Source organism: Seriola dumerili, unplaced genomic scaffold (assembly GCF_002260705.1).
Source record: "Seriola dumerili isolate Sdu_G_001 unplaced genomic scaffold, Sdu_1.0 BDQW01000113.1, whole genome shotgun sequence".
Classification (NCBI taxonomy): Eukaryota; Metazoa; Chordata; class Actinopteri; order Carangiformes; family Carangidae; genus Seriola; species Seriola dumerili.
In genome coordinates, this window is record NW_019174368.1 from 2451903 (window position 1) to 2471320 (window position 19418).

General features: G+C 45.9%; 1 protein-coding gene across 2 annotated transcripts in view; it reads left to right on the forward strand.

The window, feature by feature from the left end:
• The first annotated feature begins 826 nt into the window (after positions 1–826).
• LOC111223700 (RNA binding protein fox-1 homolog 2-like) overlaps positions 827–19418 on the forward strand; it is a 43386-nt gene continuing 24794 nt past the window's right edge. For both annotated transcript variants that reach the window (XM_022747938.1, XM_022747939.1), the window contains exons 1-2: positions 827–1179; positions 11066–11116. In XM_022747938.1, coding sequence (XP_022603659.1) covers positions 925–1179; positions 11066–11116 — 306 coding nt within the window. In that variant the 5' untranslated portion in view covers positions 827–924. The remainder of the gene's footprint in view (positions 1180–11065; positions 11117–19418) is intronic.

A 19418-nucleotide genomic window follows, 5' to 3' on the forward strand; every position in this document is an offset into this window, starting at 1 on the left:
GGGAGGAGGAGGAGGGGGGAGGAGGAGGAGGAGGGAGGAGGAGGAGGAGGAGAAGGGAGAAGAAGGAGAAGGAGACAGACGAAACGCAGACCTCAGACCAGCCCACCTCACCACACTGTCCTTCCCTTCTCAACGCGGTGTCCGTAGACAAATCTGACCGCGGATCAGCGCGCTCGAGCTCCCTCCACACTACGAGTTACACCAACTGGGACTCAGACCAGAGGAAATCGTGTTCGTCGGCAGCCAGGTCCGCACGCCAAGACACATCCACAGCAGACCACGGCGAGGGAACGGACGGTGTGATAAGACGGGGACTGAAAGCGAGGGGAAGGCTGGTAGGAACAAGTGAGGGCTTTAACGCAAAAACACGTTTAGCGGCGAGAGGCAGAGAGGACTGGCTGGCACAGCACAAAGAGAAGTACTGCGTGGAGCTAATTTCCAACATTTTCTATTATTGGCAGCGAGAGTGTGCTCTGCGAGCCACATTTATAAAGAGAGCTAGCGGAATGTAATGCTAGCAAGCTAGCTAACGTTAGCTAGCTAATTAGCTTGTCAGGCATCCAAGAGTCGGACGTGTGATCTTTATTAAAATAGGTCACTGTTTGGCGTGGCTTCACTTTTTTTTTTTTTTTTTTTTTTTTTTTTTTTTAAGGAAAAAGCTGTACTCAATGTGCTTTGTCCGGAATCCTGATATGGTCATAATGTTCTGTCTCGAATAGCTAACGCTAAGTTAAACAATAAACAGTGTAAGCTGTCTGTATCGATGAAAATCTGTTCAATATTATCCGTCTGAGCGTCTCGGGGAAAAGCCAGATCCATTGTGATTATCGAGCTGTGGACAAAACCAAGAGGAAAAAGGCAGAGGTAAAAACAAAAAAAAAAAAAACAACAACAGACTTTTGACTGGTGACTGTCTGCCGTCCAATGTTAATGTCGACCGACGTTGCATCTATAATGCTACCCGTTAGTCGGGGAATAATGGACCGGGAAAGAGACATTGATACAACAGCCGGACCCCTTGCAAACGCGGCCGGGGGTCCAGCAGCTGTCCGGGGGATGAAGCGAGGAGACCCGGAGCCCGACGCTCAGACAGCCGCTGCCCTGACTGACTTAGCCGCGGCGGAGTGCAAAAGACCCAGGATAGACGGGACCGGGAGTGTTGTTGGTGACATTGGACAGGTAGGAAAACGCATCGTAAACACATGTAGTATCCAAATTCTCAGAGCTGTGTCGTTTTGTTTTCCATCTCAGCTTCATGTGTAGCAGCACTGTAACAAACTATCATCTGCCCTCCTCTTCCCTCCTCACTAAAAGCTTTTGTTCCTAAGCATCAGCAGGGAATGATGGTAATGTTTTGACAGGCCCGTTTCTCTCATCAACAGCACAATCATGCATCATTGCAGCAAATATAAAAATCCTCTAATTAAAACCAAGTGAGAGATTTATGAATTGCAAAAAAAAAAGAAAGAAAGAAAATGAAAAAAGTGTTTCAATAGTAAAATGTTGTTTAGTGAAACACTGTGGCTGTGCTCCTGGAGCTGCTCAGTGAGGAAGCATGACCAAGCCAGACAAAGGTAATATGATACAGACTCCATTGCTATGACAGACATCAGCACAGCAAAGATCAGGCCCATTCATCATGCCTCTCTTCCAGAAAGTAAACCAGTGCTTTGTCATAAGTTGCAAGCGTTTTTCTGATTCACGTGGATAGAAATTACTCAGACCTGTGATGATAATTTGCAGTGAGTCACCACATCAAATCCTGATACACACCGCATGTGCCATTAATCGCTCTGCCCCCCCCCCCCTCCTGATTGTCGCTAGGTGTTAAAAGAGAGAGGCAGACAAGGATTGGGGGAGGGGTCACCACAGTGAAAGACAAAGAACAGAGCCTTTTGGTGTAGACTGAAGGAGCGAGGGGGCTCGGGGAGCCCTCCTTAACACGGGTCTTCCCTGCTTTCATGACTCGACTGCTGAGACAGCAAAGCTTCAGCAACCATTCCTGCATCTGCCGGACTCGTATGTGCATATTACAGTAAACCAGGGGGATTGCCGAGGCGCGTGGTGCACCTCCCTCGCTTATTCTCCTCGGATCTATCACTGTTTATTTTCTTTCTGTCTTTCTCTCTCACACACAAACGCATGCACTGCACATCATTCTTACATCTGCACACATATGCCTTGGAAGTGCCCGTAATCCCAAACAGTACAAGGGAACATTTTTAGCTGACGTGTGGTGTTATAGTCCAGGAAAACAGTACGAACAGCAGTCGAAGGGCAGGCAGACATAGTTTGAGGTCATGGGCAGGTAATTGAATCCTGGGGAACTGGTAAAAATACTTTAATTGGCTGTGCAGCTGACCTGCCGCAATGACAAATAGGTCCCCGCGTAATGTTGTGATGCTCGGCGAGCCTCACAGAGAATGGATCTTGATGATGGGGAAAGGTTATAGCCCGTCGGCAAAGATGATGTGACTATGAGCAGTGTGGCGTGGGGAGGATTCTCGCCGCCCGTCAGTTGTATTGATCGCTTGGCACTGGGTGGGGGTGGCTGGGGGGTCAGGCTGGAAATAGAGATGGGGAGGGAGAGTGAACTAATGGAGGGAAGGTGAGGCAGAGAGAGCGGGATGGCTTGAAGGAGAAAGAAGAAGACGGACGAGTGGACAAAATATTTGGGTGTATTGCAGGAGAGAAATGACACTCGGATTTATGTGGCCTGGATTGAGCATGGGTGTGTGTGTGGGGGGGGGGTTAAAGGATGGAGGCAAGGAGAGTGAGAGAGGACAGAAAGGAAATCAGAGCCATTAGCTTGCATCCATCAGGGCCCATGATAAAGGCTGAGAGGAAAGTGATGGATGGCAGGATGGCATGATCAGAAGGAGGGAGAGATAAGCAGGAGGATGTGCTCTGAATGAAGATGGGTGGTTGAATAACGCTCGATTCAATGGGTAAATAAATAAAAAAAAAAGAAAAAAAAGCGAATGACATTGAGGGCTAATGCCGGCAAGTCGGTCATCTCGTGGTAGTTGCATGGCGGTGGCACGCTGTAGCTGCGTGCGTGCTCAGTGCGGGGAAGATGAGTTCAGGGGATGATCCTATAACTAAATGCAACCCAACAATTACCACAGTATTCCCACTGAGAGCCAGAGCCAGGAGATTGCTGACCTTCCAGGCTGACTGTAAATCAGGAGTGTAATAATAAATGAGAGTGCAGCCTCCTCTCCCCTTTGTTGCTCCTGCTCTCCTCCCCCCACTCTGCCTCATCCAAACTGCAGACCCCTTCCCACCCACCCCTCCTCCCCTTTAGCTGTCCTCTGATCCCCCCCACCCCTCCCGTCTCCCCCGTCTCCCCCAGGCATATTTCCAGATTGCTAATTGACTCCTGGTTCACAGGCTTTCGATGCTCCAGTGAGGCAAACCACCCCAACCCCTCCCCCCCTTCACTCTGTCTCTCTACTGTCCCCCCCCCTTCCATCTTTGACTATCTCTCTCTTTCTCAGTCCATCTATCTATGTAACATTTATTGCTTTTTTTCCCCCCTCCAGCTTTGCATCTGTCTCGTTCCCTCTTTCCTCCCATGTTTGTTTCTCCCTTCATCTCCTTCTCATCTCATCCCTTTATTCCTCTCTTGATTTTGTTGTTTTGTTCCTGTTCTCAGTTGGTAGTATTGATGTTTCCCTCTTGAGGCAGTTCTGCGGTCCACTCAGATGCACGGGGAGTACAGTTTCCAACTCTCTCCGTCCGTCTCTCTGTCTGTTTCAGAGAGCCGATTTGTCCTATCGTTGGCAGTAAAGAGGCTTTGTGTCGCACTAACGAGATCAAAGCTCATTTAGGAGAGGGCATTAACCAGACTGATCGCTTTAACGGGCCCGAGTGAAGGGAGGGGGCCAGGCGAGGCGGGGGCGAGGTTGATATGAACGGACAGATCACTGAGATAGGTTATTACTGATAGTGAGCAGCTTTTGTTTCACCACAGTTGGTGTTCATTACATTGAGCGTTGCTTGTTTTTGTAGAACTAGTGCGCTTATGTAAAGTTTTTTCTTTTTCTTTTTTTTTTTATTGCCCAGGAGTCCAATGAGAAATTCAGCCTGTTACATTGGTTGCTAATGAAAACATATTGCTGCCTACAGTCTGCTGCTGACCACTTTCTGCTGACCACTTGCCTCAGACAGCAGGCATTAAAGGAAACTTTGGAGATCTGTTTTTTTGGGGGGCAGGTTCCTTAATTAATGAATGAAGTAAATTGCAACCAAAATTTAAAATAATTTTTGCTGACACCTGTACAAAATCTAATTGTCTGGGATTTCTCTTGTCGACACTGAGATTTAGAGTTGGAATGATTCTGTAATTAATGAATTAGTCTATCAACAGAAAATATATCTAATCATTTGAGTCATCTTTCAAGCAAACACTCTCCTTCAGGGTGATGATTTGACCTGGATGATGATCAGTTGTGCACTGTTGGTCAGAGAAAACAAGCAAGTTAAAGACGTCATCTTTGGCTCTGAGAAATTAAGATGATCTTTAGGTATTTTCTACATTAAGATATGAATGGAGAATGTACTAATTGATCATGAAAATAATTGTTAGTTGCAGCCCTAATCCCACAAATGGTAACATTTTTTTACATCATAAAATCTAAGCTCATGTAGTATTTGTATTTTATTTTTATTTTTTTATATCCAAGTTAATAAAATCCATGACAAAATGAATAATTTGTCAATCAGTTAAATCAGTTATCAAGTAATTAAATCAAACAATTGGCTGGATTCAGGTTTCAGTTTCATATTCATATTTGTGCTTTCATTTGACTCATCAGACAAAACTACACAATTTGAAGACATCAGTTTTATCTTTAGTAATTTGGGATTCGTTATTATTTTTGACATTTTATCGTGTTAATAGTTGCATTACAAAATATTAGATTAATTGATAATGTAAATAGTGATTGATTGGTATCCCTAATCACTGACAATAATGTAGCAGGAGAAAATTCGATCGCCGGCTCTTCTGATAATTGCCAATAGGCCCAGTGGTTGCATAGCTACAGTAACAACTAGTCGTGCATGTACCCAGAGAGAGAGAGAGTGTGTGTGTGTGTGTGTGACTGCAGTCTAAAAGTCTAAGTGTCCTTCAGAAGTCAGCAGCCTGAATTATTCACAGAAAAGACGAAATGTCCACAGAAGGGGAGCAGTATTACAGAGAGGCAGAGGAGGAGGAGGGTCAGGTTGTGTTGTTCAGCCCGTACCGATGTGTGTTAACAGAGAATCGTACACAGTCCTACCTGCTCTCACGTTATGCTCTCTGCTGCTGTTTAATGATTGCTGTTAAACTTTGAGCTGGAGCAGAGCGGGTCACCCTTGACTTTTGAACTGGCAACGATAAGCTAAAAATTCCCCAGGCAAAGTTGCTCAACTCATATTTTCCTCCTCCCTCTCTCTCTCCCTCTCTCTCCCTCTCTCTCTCTCTTTCTCTTTCTGTGTGTGTGTTCAATTCAATTCACTGTGCTTTGTTGGCGCAAGAGCAGCAGCTGTATTGCCAAAGCATAAAGAAATAATGAGATTGGAGAAAAGTGGAAAAGGCTCCATTCATAAAAAGAAAGAAATAGATTAGATCTCTCTCTCCCTCTCTCCATCCCCCTCCCTCTCTCTCTCTCTCTCTCTCTCTCCACTGTAAAGCTGTTTCGACTCCTCTTAACATGACACTAGCATGTTAACTCTCCCTTTATGGTCATCATGTCACCACCCCATCCCCACCCCCACCCCTACACGCCTCCTCCCCACTGCTGCCCCCAAACTGTCATATGTGCTCCCATCTCCACCCACACAGAGCCAAATGTCAATTCAGTGTTTCCCTTACATGGGGTCGTCTGTGATGCACTGCCTCTGTTATTGTCATAGCTGCCCCAGTGTCGTACGTAATGAACATTAAGTTATGGAGTGAACGTGCATCCGTTAAGTTGTGTGTAATATTTTGTCCTCTTTAAGATCAGCCAGGAGGCTGTTTAATACTGAGCCCAAATACTTTATTAAGTGGACCATTTGAAGCCGAGAACTGATCCAAGACGTCATTAAATAAGTACACCGCGGACAATCTGTTAGAGCATGAAATGAAAAACTGAAATAGACGTGTTCCACTTTCATTTATTAGCCATTGTAACATAATGCATGCCCATGGTTCACTACAGGCTTTGCCTTGACAAACTGAAATAATTAGATCTGTCAGAAAACAATGAAACAGCCTTTGCAGCATATTAGTGGAAGTTATGCTGCATATATATATATATATATATATATATATATATATATATACATATAGAATCCCACTGTTTAAATTACAAAACTAAACTTCTAAATGCTTTGAGATAATGAAATAAAGCAAGTTAAGTTTAGTCAAGGCTTAATCACTGACATTCAAGTGTCACATCAGATATTTGTATTTGTATATCACATACAGTAAATCGTCTTCACGTTCCCGGTTTCTACTTTGTGATAAAGAGCAAAAGTGGAGGCAGCGAGGAGCTAATCCCAGTCTGTCAAATCGCACATTGGACATTTTGTTCAGGAAACCTCACCGGCACTGTAAACATTCAAAAGCAGAGGTCAGTGTGTGCTACTCCTGGCATGTAGAGGGAACCCGCATGAGGCCCACACATGAGCACCTGTATAATTCTTAACTGCAGGTCATCTGTTGTTAATAGCAGACCACACAGTGGGCGGAAAGGAGACGGTCATCAATAAATCCGACCAGCGTATGCCCCCGAGCCTCATGTTTCGTTACTGTCAGTCAGGATATGAAAAACATAACTTGTAGAAGTTTTCCAAGACTCCTACTCTTTAAGAAAGTAGAAAAACTAGAACTAAAAAAGAAACAAAAACTCATAACTGTCCTATTGCGTGGGCAGAATTTTGGCTGCCTGGTCTGAAAAAGTTGCTGTCATGAGAACTAAGCCTTCAGTCTGCGGGGGAAACTTGCAATTCATCTTGTCTCTCTATCTTTCCTCTTGGTTGTCTTGGTCTGTCTTCATGCCCCCCCCTCCACCCCCCTTGCATATCGACCATACCCGTCGCGTTTGTCATTTTCAGCTTCATCCTTTGGCTGTGATATACCTCTCCGAGTACAGCACGTTGACAAAGCACATCCATCACTTTCTGTCCTCTGCCCTCCAGCATGTTCTGTTAATTCCTTCTCCTTCAGTTTCTGCATTATACGGTGGCGCCGTTTGATCCTCTCGCAGTGTGACCCATTCATATCCGTTTTTTTTTTTTTCCCCCCCTTCTCACTCGTGATTTGTTGACCTCATAGAGGTTTTGATTTGGATCTTTTATATTGAGCCCTTTTTTTTTTTTTTTTTTGCCAAGAAATATCTGTAGACAACACCTGATGATGATCTTGAGCCGGTTTTAGTTTTACAATTGTTATGAGGCTGTTAAAGTAATTGGACTGTTGTTGATTCTGGGTCCTAGGTCATCGTCAGACCTTTGATACTAGTGAGCCAGAGAACTCCACAGTAAATGGTGGTTTTGTTCTTTTGCGTAATGATATATTGATGGTAGCAGGTGGGGTTTTTCTTACATTGGGTGATATGATTGGGACACTGGGACAGTCCACCTCCTTAGGCTGTTCTGTTAGGGACCACTGGATGCCTGCAGCAGCCCCCTTAATTACCCCGCTCCCCTCCTCCCTCTCGTCTCCCTCCCCTCTCACCATCTGTTGACCTCATGTCATTTTGCCTTCCTTCACCACTGCTGCTCCTTTTTTCTTTCCCCGGCTCCTTCCCATTTGCTCCAGCAACTCCCCAACTTCTTTCCCTCTCCTAAAATAGCAAGTCAGAGAGAGAGAGAGAGAGAGAGAGAAAATAAACAAGAGAGACGCCCTTTAGTTTTTGCCCTCCGCGGAGTCGGAGAGGGGGACAGAGAGGGAGAGAGTGTGTTTATGTGTGTGTGACTGGTTTTCTGTGCTTTTGCTGATCCCTGCCAGTGCAGTTCTGAAGCCCTCACAGTCAGCCAGCCGGCGCCTTCAAAGGCTCCTCCTCACTCACACACTGTATGGAATTAACTTAATGGAAACTTGCAGAAGTGCAGACCGAAAGCCTGGCTTTTAACCTGGACAAGCGTTTCACTTATTTATTTAAGAAAAAAAAAAAAGTATGGCAGGCAGAAATGCAAGTGCCTTTTGTATACTCGTCAAGACACATGGGGCATGTAATATACTTAAAAGCAGGGCCATATGGGACAGGGAGTGTGTGTGTGTGCGTGCGTGTGTGCATGTGTGTATGTGCGTGCTTGAGGGTGAGTGTGAGTAAACGAGTGTGTCTGAAAAACTAGGTATCAAGTTCAGACCCCCAATCCCTTCCCCCACCCCTTAAGAAAATATAAATCACATGGCATTCTTCGCTTATGACTCATTGTCTCCATTTTGCAAACGTTTCACTGCTTTATATTTCTCTCCCTTTTCTTGGCGTTGGCCGCCTTATTCCCCACATTCCTCCTCCTCCTCCTCCTCCTGTATGTGCGTGTGTCTGTCTGCCTTTATTTTCATCTCATTCTGTTATTTCTTTTCCTCTTTCTTTCTTTCTTTCTTTCTTTCTCCTCTGCCCTTCCCTCTTCCATCAAACCCGCTCCCTCCCTCCCTCCCTCCCTCTTCTCCTGCAGACAGATTGATTCCAGATGTTGCTAAACTCTACCCTCTCTCCCTCCTCCTGTTCTCAAACTCCTCCTCCTCCTTCTCTTTTCTTCTTTCCACTCTGTCCACCGTAGAACCAACACAGACTCTGTAATTTGACGGTTGGGGATAATTTTGGTTTAGATTTCACTTGCATTCCAGTTTTCCTCCCAGTTTTTCGTTGCCAGTGCGGTGCCTCCACCCTTACTCTGACTGACTGTGAATGTGGTAGAATCGCACACTCTCGCTATTTTAATCACCTGCGGTTGGAATTATTTTGTGGTAATACAGCAAAGTTATCACGGTTCTTGTGCTGCTTTGGTGGCCCGTCACTCCCGAGTGGATGTAGCACAAACACTGAACAGGTACAAGCCCCAGTGTTTACCGCTCTGAAAACCACAGCTCAGTCCTATTTGAAATGCAGCACGGCGTTGGTAACTCCCAACATGCATCTCTTTTTATTTTAAAATATGAAGAGTTTTTCTCATCCCCGTCGACATTGCCCAAGGCTTTGTTAGACTTGAGATTCTGCTCTGAACAGTGCCCTTATACTGTGTTTCCATATGCGCCGCGTTGAGCACCAGAAGCTTCTACACACAGTCAGTGTGTTGCTGAATATAAGCCAGTCCATTCCCCTGTAAATGTGGCGCACCAAGGAGAGTGTTCCCCCTGGGGACGAGGCACGAGGGGGAAATTGGTTCCAGATGAAACAGGAAGTGGAGAGTGGAGACAAAGAAAGGGTTGTTTCAGACAAGGGAAAGGGAGGACGGGCCCCGAGTGTGGGCACAAAGACACACACACACACACACACACACACACACACACACACACACAGAGTCAGAGTTTACTGCCTGAGCATCAAAAGAAAAAACATTTCTTTCTCATTCTTACCTTTTCTTTACATCTGATCCTTTTTTGTTTTGTTTTCTTAAACCCCATACCATCATTCCCCCTCGACTTCCCGCTAGTCCGCTCTGTCTAGACACTCCCTCCCCTTCTCATCCATACATCAGAACCACATCTGTTTTTGGGCTTAGCCTCCATGGATCCAAGCCCTATGTCACTCCGTTTAAGATAGCTCCTCGGGATCGGTTTTATTAGCCGTTTGTCTGTCTGTTTAGACAAACTCTGTGTCACTCAGCTGTTACCATCTCAAACTCTTGCCCTCAACTTGTCTGGGATGAATCCTATCAGGAAGTGATTCCCGCTGCAAGCAGCTCAAGGTCAGGGCCAGGAGGTTAACTCTGTTGACACTCTTGAGACGCCAAATCTGCCCTTCTCATCGCGGCGGCATTACACGGCCCACACTCAAGCTGTTTGCTGAATGGAGCAGCACATTCAGGCTGAGGGGCAGCAGCACACGGATGCACATGGAGCACATTGAAACTTTTTTTTGCTTCTAAATCCTGAAGATTAAATGCCATGAAAACATCAGCAGTTCTTAAATCCCCATCCCCCAACACATACACACACATCTTTCTTTCTTTCTTCTACCCCCTCAGACCTTCTCTGGTGCTCCCTCTTCTCCTCCTCCTCCTCCTCCCCTCCCCCCTTTCTCCCTTTCGCCCAGTGAGACTCACTAGGCGGTCATGTTTTCTCTGCGAGGCATGTCAGCAGGCTAGACGCTGCTGGTGTCATCTCTCTCACTGCTGTCAAAATATCATCGTTTGGCTAACTCTCCCCATTGTTCCAGTCAGTCCTCCTCTTGCTCCCTCCTTCCCTCTCTTTGTCTTTCTGCCTTTTTTTTTTCCCCCCCATTTGCCTCCTCTTCCTCCTCCTCACCTAGCTCTGCAGAAAACAATGGCTGCTCTTGCCGGGGCCCAAAATGACACGGAGGTGAAAATAATAGTCACAGAGAAAAGAGAGGGGAGAGAGACAGAAATAATCTAATTAAAAGTAATTACAGAGCAATTAGCCACAACACTGGTTTCTGGGGCAGGGTCGAAGGGGGGGGGGGCTCTGCTCGTGGATTTGGATTGGTTAGCTGGATATGAAAGCTTGGGAAGCTGCAGTGATGGTCCATCAGTCATGGCATCAACACAGACTGTTGACTGTTAACTCAATTTACTCCGCAGCCTTTCTGTTACAGGGAAGTGTCTCCTGTCCTTATTTGAACTTTGCTCTGTCGCTGACTGACCATTATTTTATTTTATTTTATTCTATTTTTATAATCCTCTGTGTTGAAAACCATCATCACTTTACTAGTGTTTACATGCATTTTAAAGGCTTTAAAATCATTTCATTAGTAGTGAAAAATTCCATGCTACACCAACTCAGTTTGAAACCTGATGGTGCTTTTCACCTGATATGTAGAAGTTTCGGACCGTCGTGCCGCATCCACTCATTTTTCAAAAGCCCATGCACTTACTCCGCTCTCTTCCCTCCTGTTGTCTCTTGCAGAACAATGAGCCTTTAAACCCCGGTTTCCATGGATACCCAGCGCACAGTCAGGTAAGAGATTAGTGACTGCTTGAAAACCTGTGTAATAATAAATTAAAATATAATGTATTACAGAATCCTCGAATCACTGGAGATGTGCTGGTTTTCAGCCACTGATTACCTCTGAACAGCCTCTCAAGCCACAAGTCGAAGGCCGTTAAGTCCATTTGATCAAATGCCGCTCGTTCAAAGGAGGTGTCCACTGAAACAAGAACCCCACTTCTATAATGCGCATTTTAGAAACCAACTCTTAGTTCTTCTCGGCCAGGTGAGCCCAGTGTTGTCACCCGGCAGGATGGGCTCTGATGTACTACACCATCCTTATCGAGACAATTACGCAGTTGGTCTGCTGCTGCCTGTGGCAGCTTATAAATGATGGCTATTAGAAGAATTGATGAAAGAGGAACTGGTGGTGACTGAGCTGCTCTTTCAAAGGCTTGACCCACAGAAAGCAGAGAGAAATTATGCTACCACCTTCTTTAAACTGAGCTCTGAACGCTCCACACGCTGCACTGTTTCACAATACCGTTCCTATCCTCTCACACTTTCTCTCTCTTCATGTCTCCCTCTGTCTCTTTCTCATTCTAAGTGTCTCTCCATGCATATTGCTCTCAGTAATGAGTGCCGTATGTGTGCAGCGCAGCGGCAGGGAAGCCGACTATTTTCTTATCTACCTCCGAGCAGCAGAGCACATTGAGCGGCTCAAACCAGCTCAGTGCTCATGTGTGGATGGGTGTGTGTGTGTGTGTGTGTGTGTGTGCATGAGCAGACCCCATTTGAGTGTGTTTAGGAGAAAGGGCTCTGTATCTAAGAGTGTGCACCACTCTTGTGTGTGTATGTGTGTGTGTGTGTGTGTGCGTGTGCGCGTCTCCAGTCTGTATTTGGGATGTGCAGCTCTCTGGCAGTGCCACAGGAGGGGAGTGTTGGTCTGTGAGTCTGCTTGCCCCCAGCCTCCCTCCCCAAATCACAACATGGGAGATTCTCATAGGCCTCACCCCCTCTCATGTATTCTTCTTCCCTTTTTTTTTTTTTTTTTCCCCCCTCCTCTCCTCTGCTTGACTCTCCACTTCTGCTCTACCCTCGGTATCTCCTTTCTTGGGAATACAGCTCTCCGTGAGTGTGAGAGAGAGAGAGGCCCACACTCTCACAATTTGGCTTTGAGGTTTAAAGTGAATTTTCCTCAGATTTCAATTTCTCTTTCCCTTGTGTCTCTTATTCGGTTATTTCTGTTTGTGTGTTGACCAGACAACAGAAACTAAAAATGGTACGAGATATTAAAGGCAGGAGAGGAATGAGAGGGTAAAGCGGAGAAGTGGAGCAGAGGTGAAACAGAAATGGAAGAAAGTCATTTAAGATGTTTTGCCTGCAGGGCACAAAATCATACAATAGTCAGCTGCTCAGTTAGAGGAGACTTATATTCCTGTCTCGGCCCTCGCCTGCCTGGGTTTATCTGCTTGTAAGACAAACACCTGGGTAGAGAACACCCCGCCCCCACCCCCCCACCCCCACCCCCCGTCGTCATCTGTTAAATTCAGAGCCAACGCACACTGCTGCATTTGTTTTATAAATGATTTAAAAGTCGTCTGTGCTAATGTATTCTGCCCTTGAGCGCACATATTAGGAGTCTCCAGCACACTAGCTGCTGGTTATCATGCAAATGGAGCTAGCCAAGCCTAGCTTAGCCGCATTGGCTTGTTTCATCGCTGCAGTACATTTGTCTTGGTAATGCCCCTGTCTTACGTTATGTATGCATGTTTGAACTGCCTGTAGTTCTGCCTGTGTCAATATGAGCGTGTTAAACGATGACAGGCTCCTGTGGGTCCCCTGCTGCTGCGCACTGTTAAAGGTAAATGTGTGTGTGTGTGTGTGTGTGGCCATTCTGACTTGTGGGGTCAGTTTCCTGCTGTTTAGGTCACAGTAATGATCAGGGCTAACAACACACAGACACACAGACACACAAACACACATGCAAACAAGCCTCAGAGACTGCACACATAAGCATTTTTCTACCATTTAGCAGTAACAATATGTAATCATAACCTTCACACAGGAAAGTGCAGTTCTCCTGAAAATGTTGTTGATTATCGCTATAGAACAGTTAATCTTGAGCTATTGATTATGTGTTGATGGTGTGTTTGGTGGAGCAGGCCTCTGCGTGCATTAGCCAGCGAGTGTGCGGCGATATGGCCTTTTGTTTTTTAGCCCATGTGTGTCGGCCAAGGTGCAGCAGCAGCAGCAGCGTGAATATGATCACAGCGCATCTGTGTGTACATTATGTGCATGTGTTTGTGCGTGCCGGCGTGTGTTTATCTCTGTGTTCAGTCTGTGTGCTTAATCCTCAGATCATCCCCTATTCATCCCCTCATCCTCCTCACTTACAGCCCTAATCCTGTCATCCCTCGCTCTTCTTTTCACCCAGCCCTTTATCCATTTATCTGCCTATCCCGTTATCTCTCGCCCGCATCCACTGCCCTTCTGCCCCGCACTCTGGCCCGGCTCCCTTCCTTTGCCCCCTTCTCCCCCCACCACCACCACCAACTCCAATCACTTATGTGGCCCTCCCTCCATCCCTCTGGACCCAATTCTAGCCAGACTCAGCAGATGTCTGAAAGCTTGGCATCAGGGCTTTTTTTCCGCAGAGTTCAGTCCCTCCCATATGAAAATGCAGTGCAAGGAACTGCACTCTCATCTCTGCAAATTAAGCGCCTCCTAACAATACAGTGGTTGGGAAGTGAGGGAACTGAGCCCGAGCCAGAAGGAAAAGGCGCAATGCAGCGCGGTACAGATTCATGTTCGGGTTGAGGTTTAGATATTGGAATCGGGGGGCCGGCGCTCTCTCAGTTTTTTGCGGAGACTTCCATCTGTGTGATGAAGGCAGCTGCAGCAGAGAGATGTTGATCTAGGAGCCTACCCACGCAGCTAGCTACCTAGCCGTCTACCGACTGGCCTACCTACCACTGTTTTTTGGAGCTGACAGGCTGCCACGCAATAAATAAATCATCAAAAAAAAAAAAAAAAGAAGCTGCAATGCAGTGGGGGTCGCGTTCGTGTTCTGTACTTTGAGGCAGTCAGTGCGTGGATAGAAGACAGCATCTTCTTCCTTCCTGTTCCTTTTCTCTCTCCAGGGGTTTGAGGAGACAGCAACAGCAGCTTTTCTGACTCCATCCAGACACACAGTTTAGATGGCTACATGGAAGGATGCTTTGATGAATAGGAGGGACTGAGGCTGAGAGGGAGGGAAAGTTTTAAAAGAGGGGCGGGAACAAGAGGAAGCAGGGGGAGCAGCAGGACGTGTAACGCGAGTGTGTGAATGACAGACGCAGAGCAAAGAGAAGAGAGAAGGAGAGAGAGAGAGAGAGAAGAGGAGGAGAGAAGAGACTCAGGCTGTCAGGAGGAGAGAGAGACAGAAAGGCCCGGGGGGGATCAGAGCAGCAGGGCCGGGGAGACGAAGAAAAGAGAAGCAGAGGAGTGACAGGCAGACGAGGCTTGCGTGCTGGAGAAGTGGAAGAACAGACACCGGCGAAGAGAAGGAGGAGGAAGAGGGAGTGAACGAGGGAGAATTTGAATGTGTGAGACAGACGTGGACTGTAGCCATCGTCAGCTCATGGTCCTAGAGCACAGGCAGAGGAGAGGAGGAACAGGAGGAGAAATAGAAGTAGAGACCCAGAGAGAAGGGGAGAAGAGAAGGGACGGGAAAGTGGAGAGCTGGTCAGCAGTTGTTCCCCTAGATCAGACAATGATGGGGCTTTACTACCAAGCAATGCTGCCGGTAAGTTCCCTTCTTGAGCAGAGCTTCTCTCTGTCAACTACTTTGTGCACATGCTGAGAACAGCAGGATCAGAACTAGAAAAACAAGACACTGTTAATGATTTTTTTTTTTTTGTTTGTCATAAGTTTGGCTCGATGAAAACAAGTAATTGGTACGCTGTTTATGGTATGGCCTGTTTTGGTTTTGCTGTGTCTTGGCCCAGGTGAGGCCTTTTTCAGATAGTTGGCAGAGCATCAGACTAACAGCAGGGCTTGTCCCTGCAGCTCTGCTCCTTCACTTTTTTAACTCTTTGTGTGCAAGTATTTTTGATTCTTTTGCTTGAAAATTCATGGCTAACGGCGTCTTACCGCTCTGTAAATACGCCACACTTCTTTTCCTCATGTCATTGCAGTGGAGAAGATATACAGAGACACATGCTCGTGCAAGGATCCCCGAGTGTCAACATTGTTATGTTAGAATAGTTACTTAAAACACATAATGTAGTTGATGATGTATGCTAGGCTGCTCTTAGCATATGGTGGGCGTGTCTGTGCTACTTTAGCTGAGAGACAGCCTGAGGATGAGAGCTGTTCTCTGGCTCTGTTCTAGCATGTCCTGCTCTGTGGTCTTGGGTTCCTCTGGGCCTTAGGGGGGGTTGTCAGGATAGTGGGGGAGGTGGCAGTGAGGTACACTCATGTAGACATGTGGTATAGCAGCCGCTGCTTAGACTGCCTGCTTTGACAAGCATGTACAGTGGGTATTGCATGCTTTCGCCATGCTGACTGCACACGGCGTCATGTTATATTTCATATGTATGTACGTACGTGTGTGTGTGTGTGTCATGTCATGTCATGTCTTGTGCACAGAGGGCGGAGGCTGAGATTTTGTCAAGCGATTCAACATTGTCATCCAAGCTGTCCATGCAGTTTAAACTTCATCTGTCCCTGGATTGAGGGAGACAGGTGCCAAGGCACAGTTGTTTCTATATACACACACACACACACACACACACACACACACACACACACACACACACACACACACACACACACATAAACACACAGCAGTTGTTGTTGTTGTTAGAAGTACTGTACAACCCTCTTCATCCCCCAAGGCACAACAAACCCAAACACATAAAGACACATAGACACTATTAATGAATACAAACACACTTATTCTTTGGATACACACACACACACACTACCTGCATTTGACACCCACAGGACACCATCATTTGTATACATCTCAAAGAGGTGTGAGAATTTCCAATAACAGTAGTGTCTGCAGTGTTTACAGTGAGGACTCATTAAGGTGTAACTTTGTAGAATATTTTTTCTTTATTTGGTCAATGTCTGAAAAGTTACAGCGACCTGCCGCTTCTCCTTCAGCATGTTGAAGTCACTCTGAAATTGAGAAGAGACGTCATGGTTGAGAGACTACAGATCAAAACTACTGTAAGGTTATACTAATCCCATAATGATTCTGTGGTAACCCTATAGTTACTGTACAAATGCCCGGTCACTGATTCAGAGCCATTCAGAGCAAGGGTCTCTTCCCTCCTGACCAGACGTCTCTCTCTCTCCTACATGAGCTTTCCCTTTCTCCATTTTATCCCTCCTTCGTGTGTGTGTGTGTGTGTGTGTGTGTGTGTGTGTGTGTGTGTGTCCCTTCCTCTGTTTTGAGCCCCCGCAGGCTACAGCAGCTGTAAGCTAAACACATTATTCCTCTTCAAAGAGAATGACGGCGAATGGAGGGTGGCGGTAGTAACTAGAAGGGTGTGAGGGCAGGGGTGCAGGGGTTTAGTTCCATGTGGGAATGCACTTTAAAGGTGACCCACCTCCACTCACTCTGTCCTCTGGGGAAAAAAAAAAAAATGTATGGTGCTGCTCTCTATTTTGGGTAACACATCTCCATAGCATACACTGTGGATGAGAGTAAATGCTTGGTGTAAATGCAGGTCTCGCTTCATGCCACCATTTATGTTACCACAACATTTTACAGCCTTCTGTGCTGACACTGCAGCGCGTAGATATAGAAACACATATACCTCATTGACCGCCGCTGCTTTGTGTTGCTGCTATGCGTCTGTGTGTCCACCATATTGGAAGTGGTTAAGATCCAAGGAGAGAGATGCAGACTTCACTGCAAGATCGACTGTAACGCGCTTAATTATGAACTCATTTTCATGAACTTTGGTTTGTGAGAAACGTGAGAAATTGAACATGATATTTGTTACTTGATCTAATAAACTATAATATAATATAATATTTTGATTTACGTATAATCTAGCTGATTAGATCCACCCCCAGTAACTGAATTTAATTCCAACTGGTAACCAGTGCCATGTTTAATTTCTCACGTTTCATACGGTGGATCTTGGCCCCTCCTGCAGATGCAAATCACTGCACACGGTGTACACACATGTTTCTATATCTATGCTACAGAGGTAAATCTGTCAGACTGGCTAAAAGCTAAGTGCAACACTAGCTGGGCGATGTCTTGTCCAGGACGACTTATGTTACCCTTCCTTGAAATTAGGGCTGGGTTATACAGCAAGTCAATTCCATTCATTTGAAATGTGAAAAATGTCATAAAATGAAGTTATTACAAGATGCACAGAAAGTTATTTTTAGTCAAAATGCAACGTAGCAGTGCGAGTGTGTACATCCTACCTTGTTCAGTCTGTCCCTACCTGCCAGGTAGCCAATGCTAGTCAACTGTCACCACACGCACAAACAGCAGGAGTAGCTGAATTATTTAGCAGATATTTTCTGTGCTGAACCTAATTATTAAACTGGATGTCTGAGCTCGGCTTAGTTGAAGCACCTTGTACTGACCTCCTGTAGCCGTATAGGATGATCTGTGGTTTTAAAAACTTAAGTACAGATGGCAGCCTTACCAGTGGTGGAGGCCTTTAATTATTCTTTGCATAACTATTTTGCACATGTAGGAATAAAAAGTATGTGTATGTTTCAGTCAGGTGTCAGTCTCTCTGTATTTTGCAGGAAAAAAATATTGTTTAAAGTTGCGAATCATCACTCAACTTCAAGATTCAAGATTTTATTTTGTGGCCATGTTCTCCGGTCTGACTTGAAATTCCATCTTGATATTATTCAGAGCAACAAATGAGCTCAGTCAGCCATTTACTTGGCAACACCTCTGGCGAAAATATCAAATATGCTCATACCAAGCTTTCATATGATTGAGATCTTCCAGAGTGGGCAGGATGCTTTCACAGTGGGGGCGTGGCCGGGGTGTACATGGCTCCGTAATGGGCCGGCTGACGTGCCGATTCTTAGAAAACTCCTCTGTGAATGTTCAGCGAGCCTTTCTGCAGCAGGTTCAGTTCAACAAAGATATGTCAGTTTAACTGGTTGTCTGAAAATGTGTGTGCACATTCACCGTCTGTGTGTGCTTGTAGATGTCCAGAGGTGGTGCATCATCCCTCTGACCTGCCTACTCGGTGCTTAAGCCCGCGAGGAAAGGTGTCAAGCCGAGCTGCTGTTACACTGAGTGGCAGCTGAGTATTTAGGCTGTCTAACTTCCTCCACCCATGTTATCCTCATAAGACTGCTTGGTTAGCCGCCGTACAACGACAGGCCTTCAAGGAATTTGCAAAGGATCCACACCCAGGTTTGTTGCCCTCGGGGTTCTGTGTGCGTGTCTGTTTGTGAGAGTGTGGCTGCACACGTATGATAAATGGACAGAAAAAGTGCAGCTGCACTCTCATAGCAAACTGAGAGATAACCTGCGTGTGCTTTGCATGAACTTTTTACCTGGTAACTGGTAACATCTTTAGCGTAATTCTTTATAGTTATCCTAGTGGATTATGGGTATTTCTTTGTGTGCCGCAGCTCTCACATTAGAAAGTGACAGATTATACTGACTTCCCGTCTTACAAAAACACAAACAGAACACCTGTTTCCACAGATGAACCCAAGTATTGGTTGAGCTGGAGTATTGGTGGCCTAATGCACTGTCTAACACCACTCTACCTCAGGGTTAGCTGTTCTCCCACTGCCCATGTAGCCATGACGATATTGTCTTAATAACACTAATGCTGCTCTAACTGCCGCCGCCTGAGGCTGTATGCAGTTGGTCGAGGTGTGAAACCACTCCGCATGTTACCTCACACCAGAGCGCACATATACGTACATACAGAAAGGTGCATTGGAAGCGATGCCGTGCACAGATGTGGTGCAGTAGAGCTCTAAATGTATGCGGTATCTGCCGGGTTACCTAGTCCTGCATGATAAACAGCGCTGTAGCACTGCCTGTGCACACACTGTATCACAGCTTAGACTGCAGCAGCGAGTCACTGCTGCTGGGTTTTTGAATTTAAACTTCTGCAAACGTAACGACAGCAGTGTGCAAATTCCCCGACTTGCTGCATCTGCTCAGAATTAGTCATGCTTTTAGCAAATTGCAGATTCTCCTTGATCATAAAGTTCTGGTGTTTTTGGATTCTGGGTGGTTTTGGGTGAAAAGCTCACTCTACTAAAGCATCCTCTGTAAATCAGTCTGGATCAAAGGTCCCTTAAATGTGAATGTCAGTCAGTGATAAGA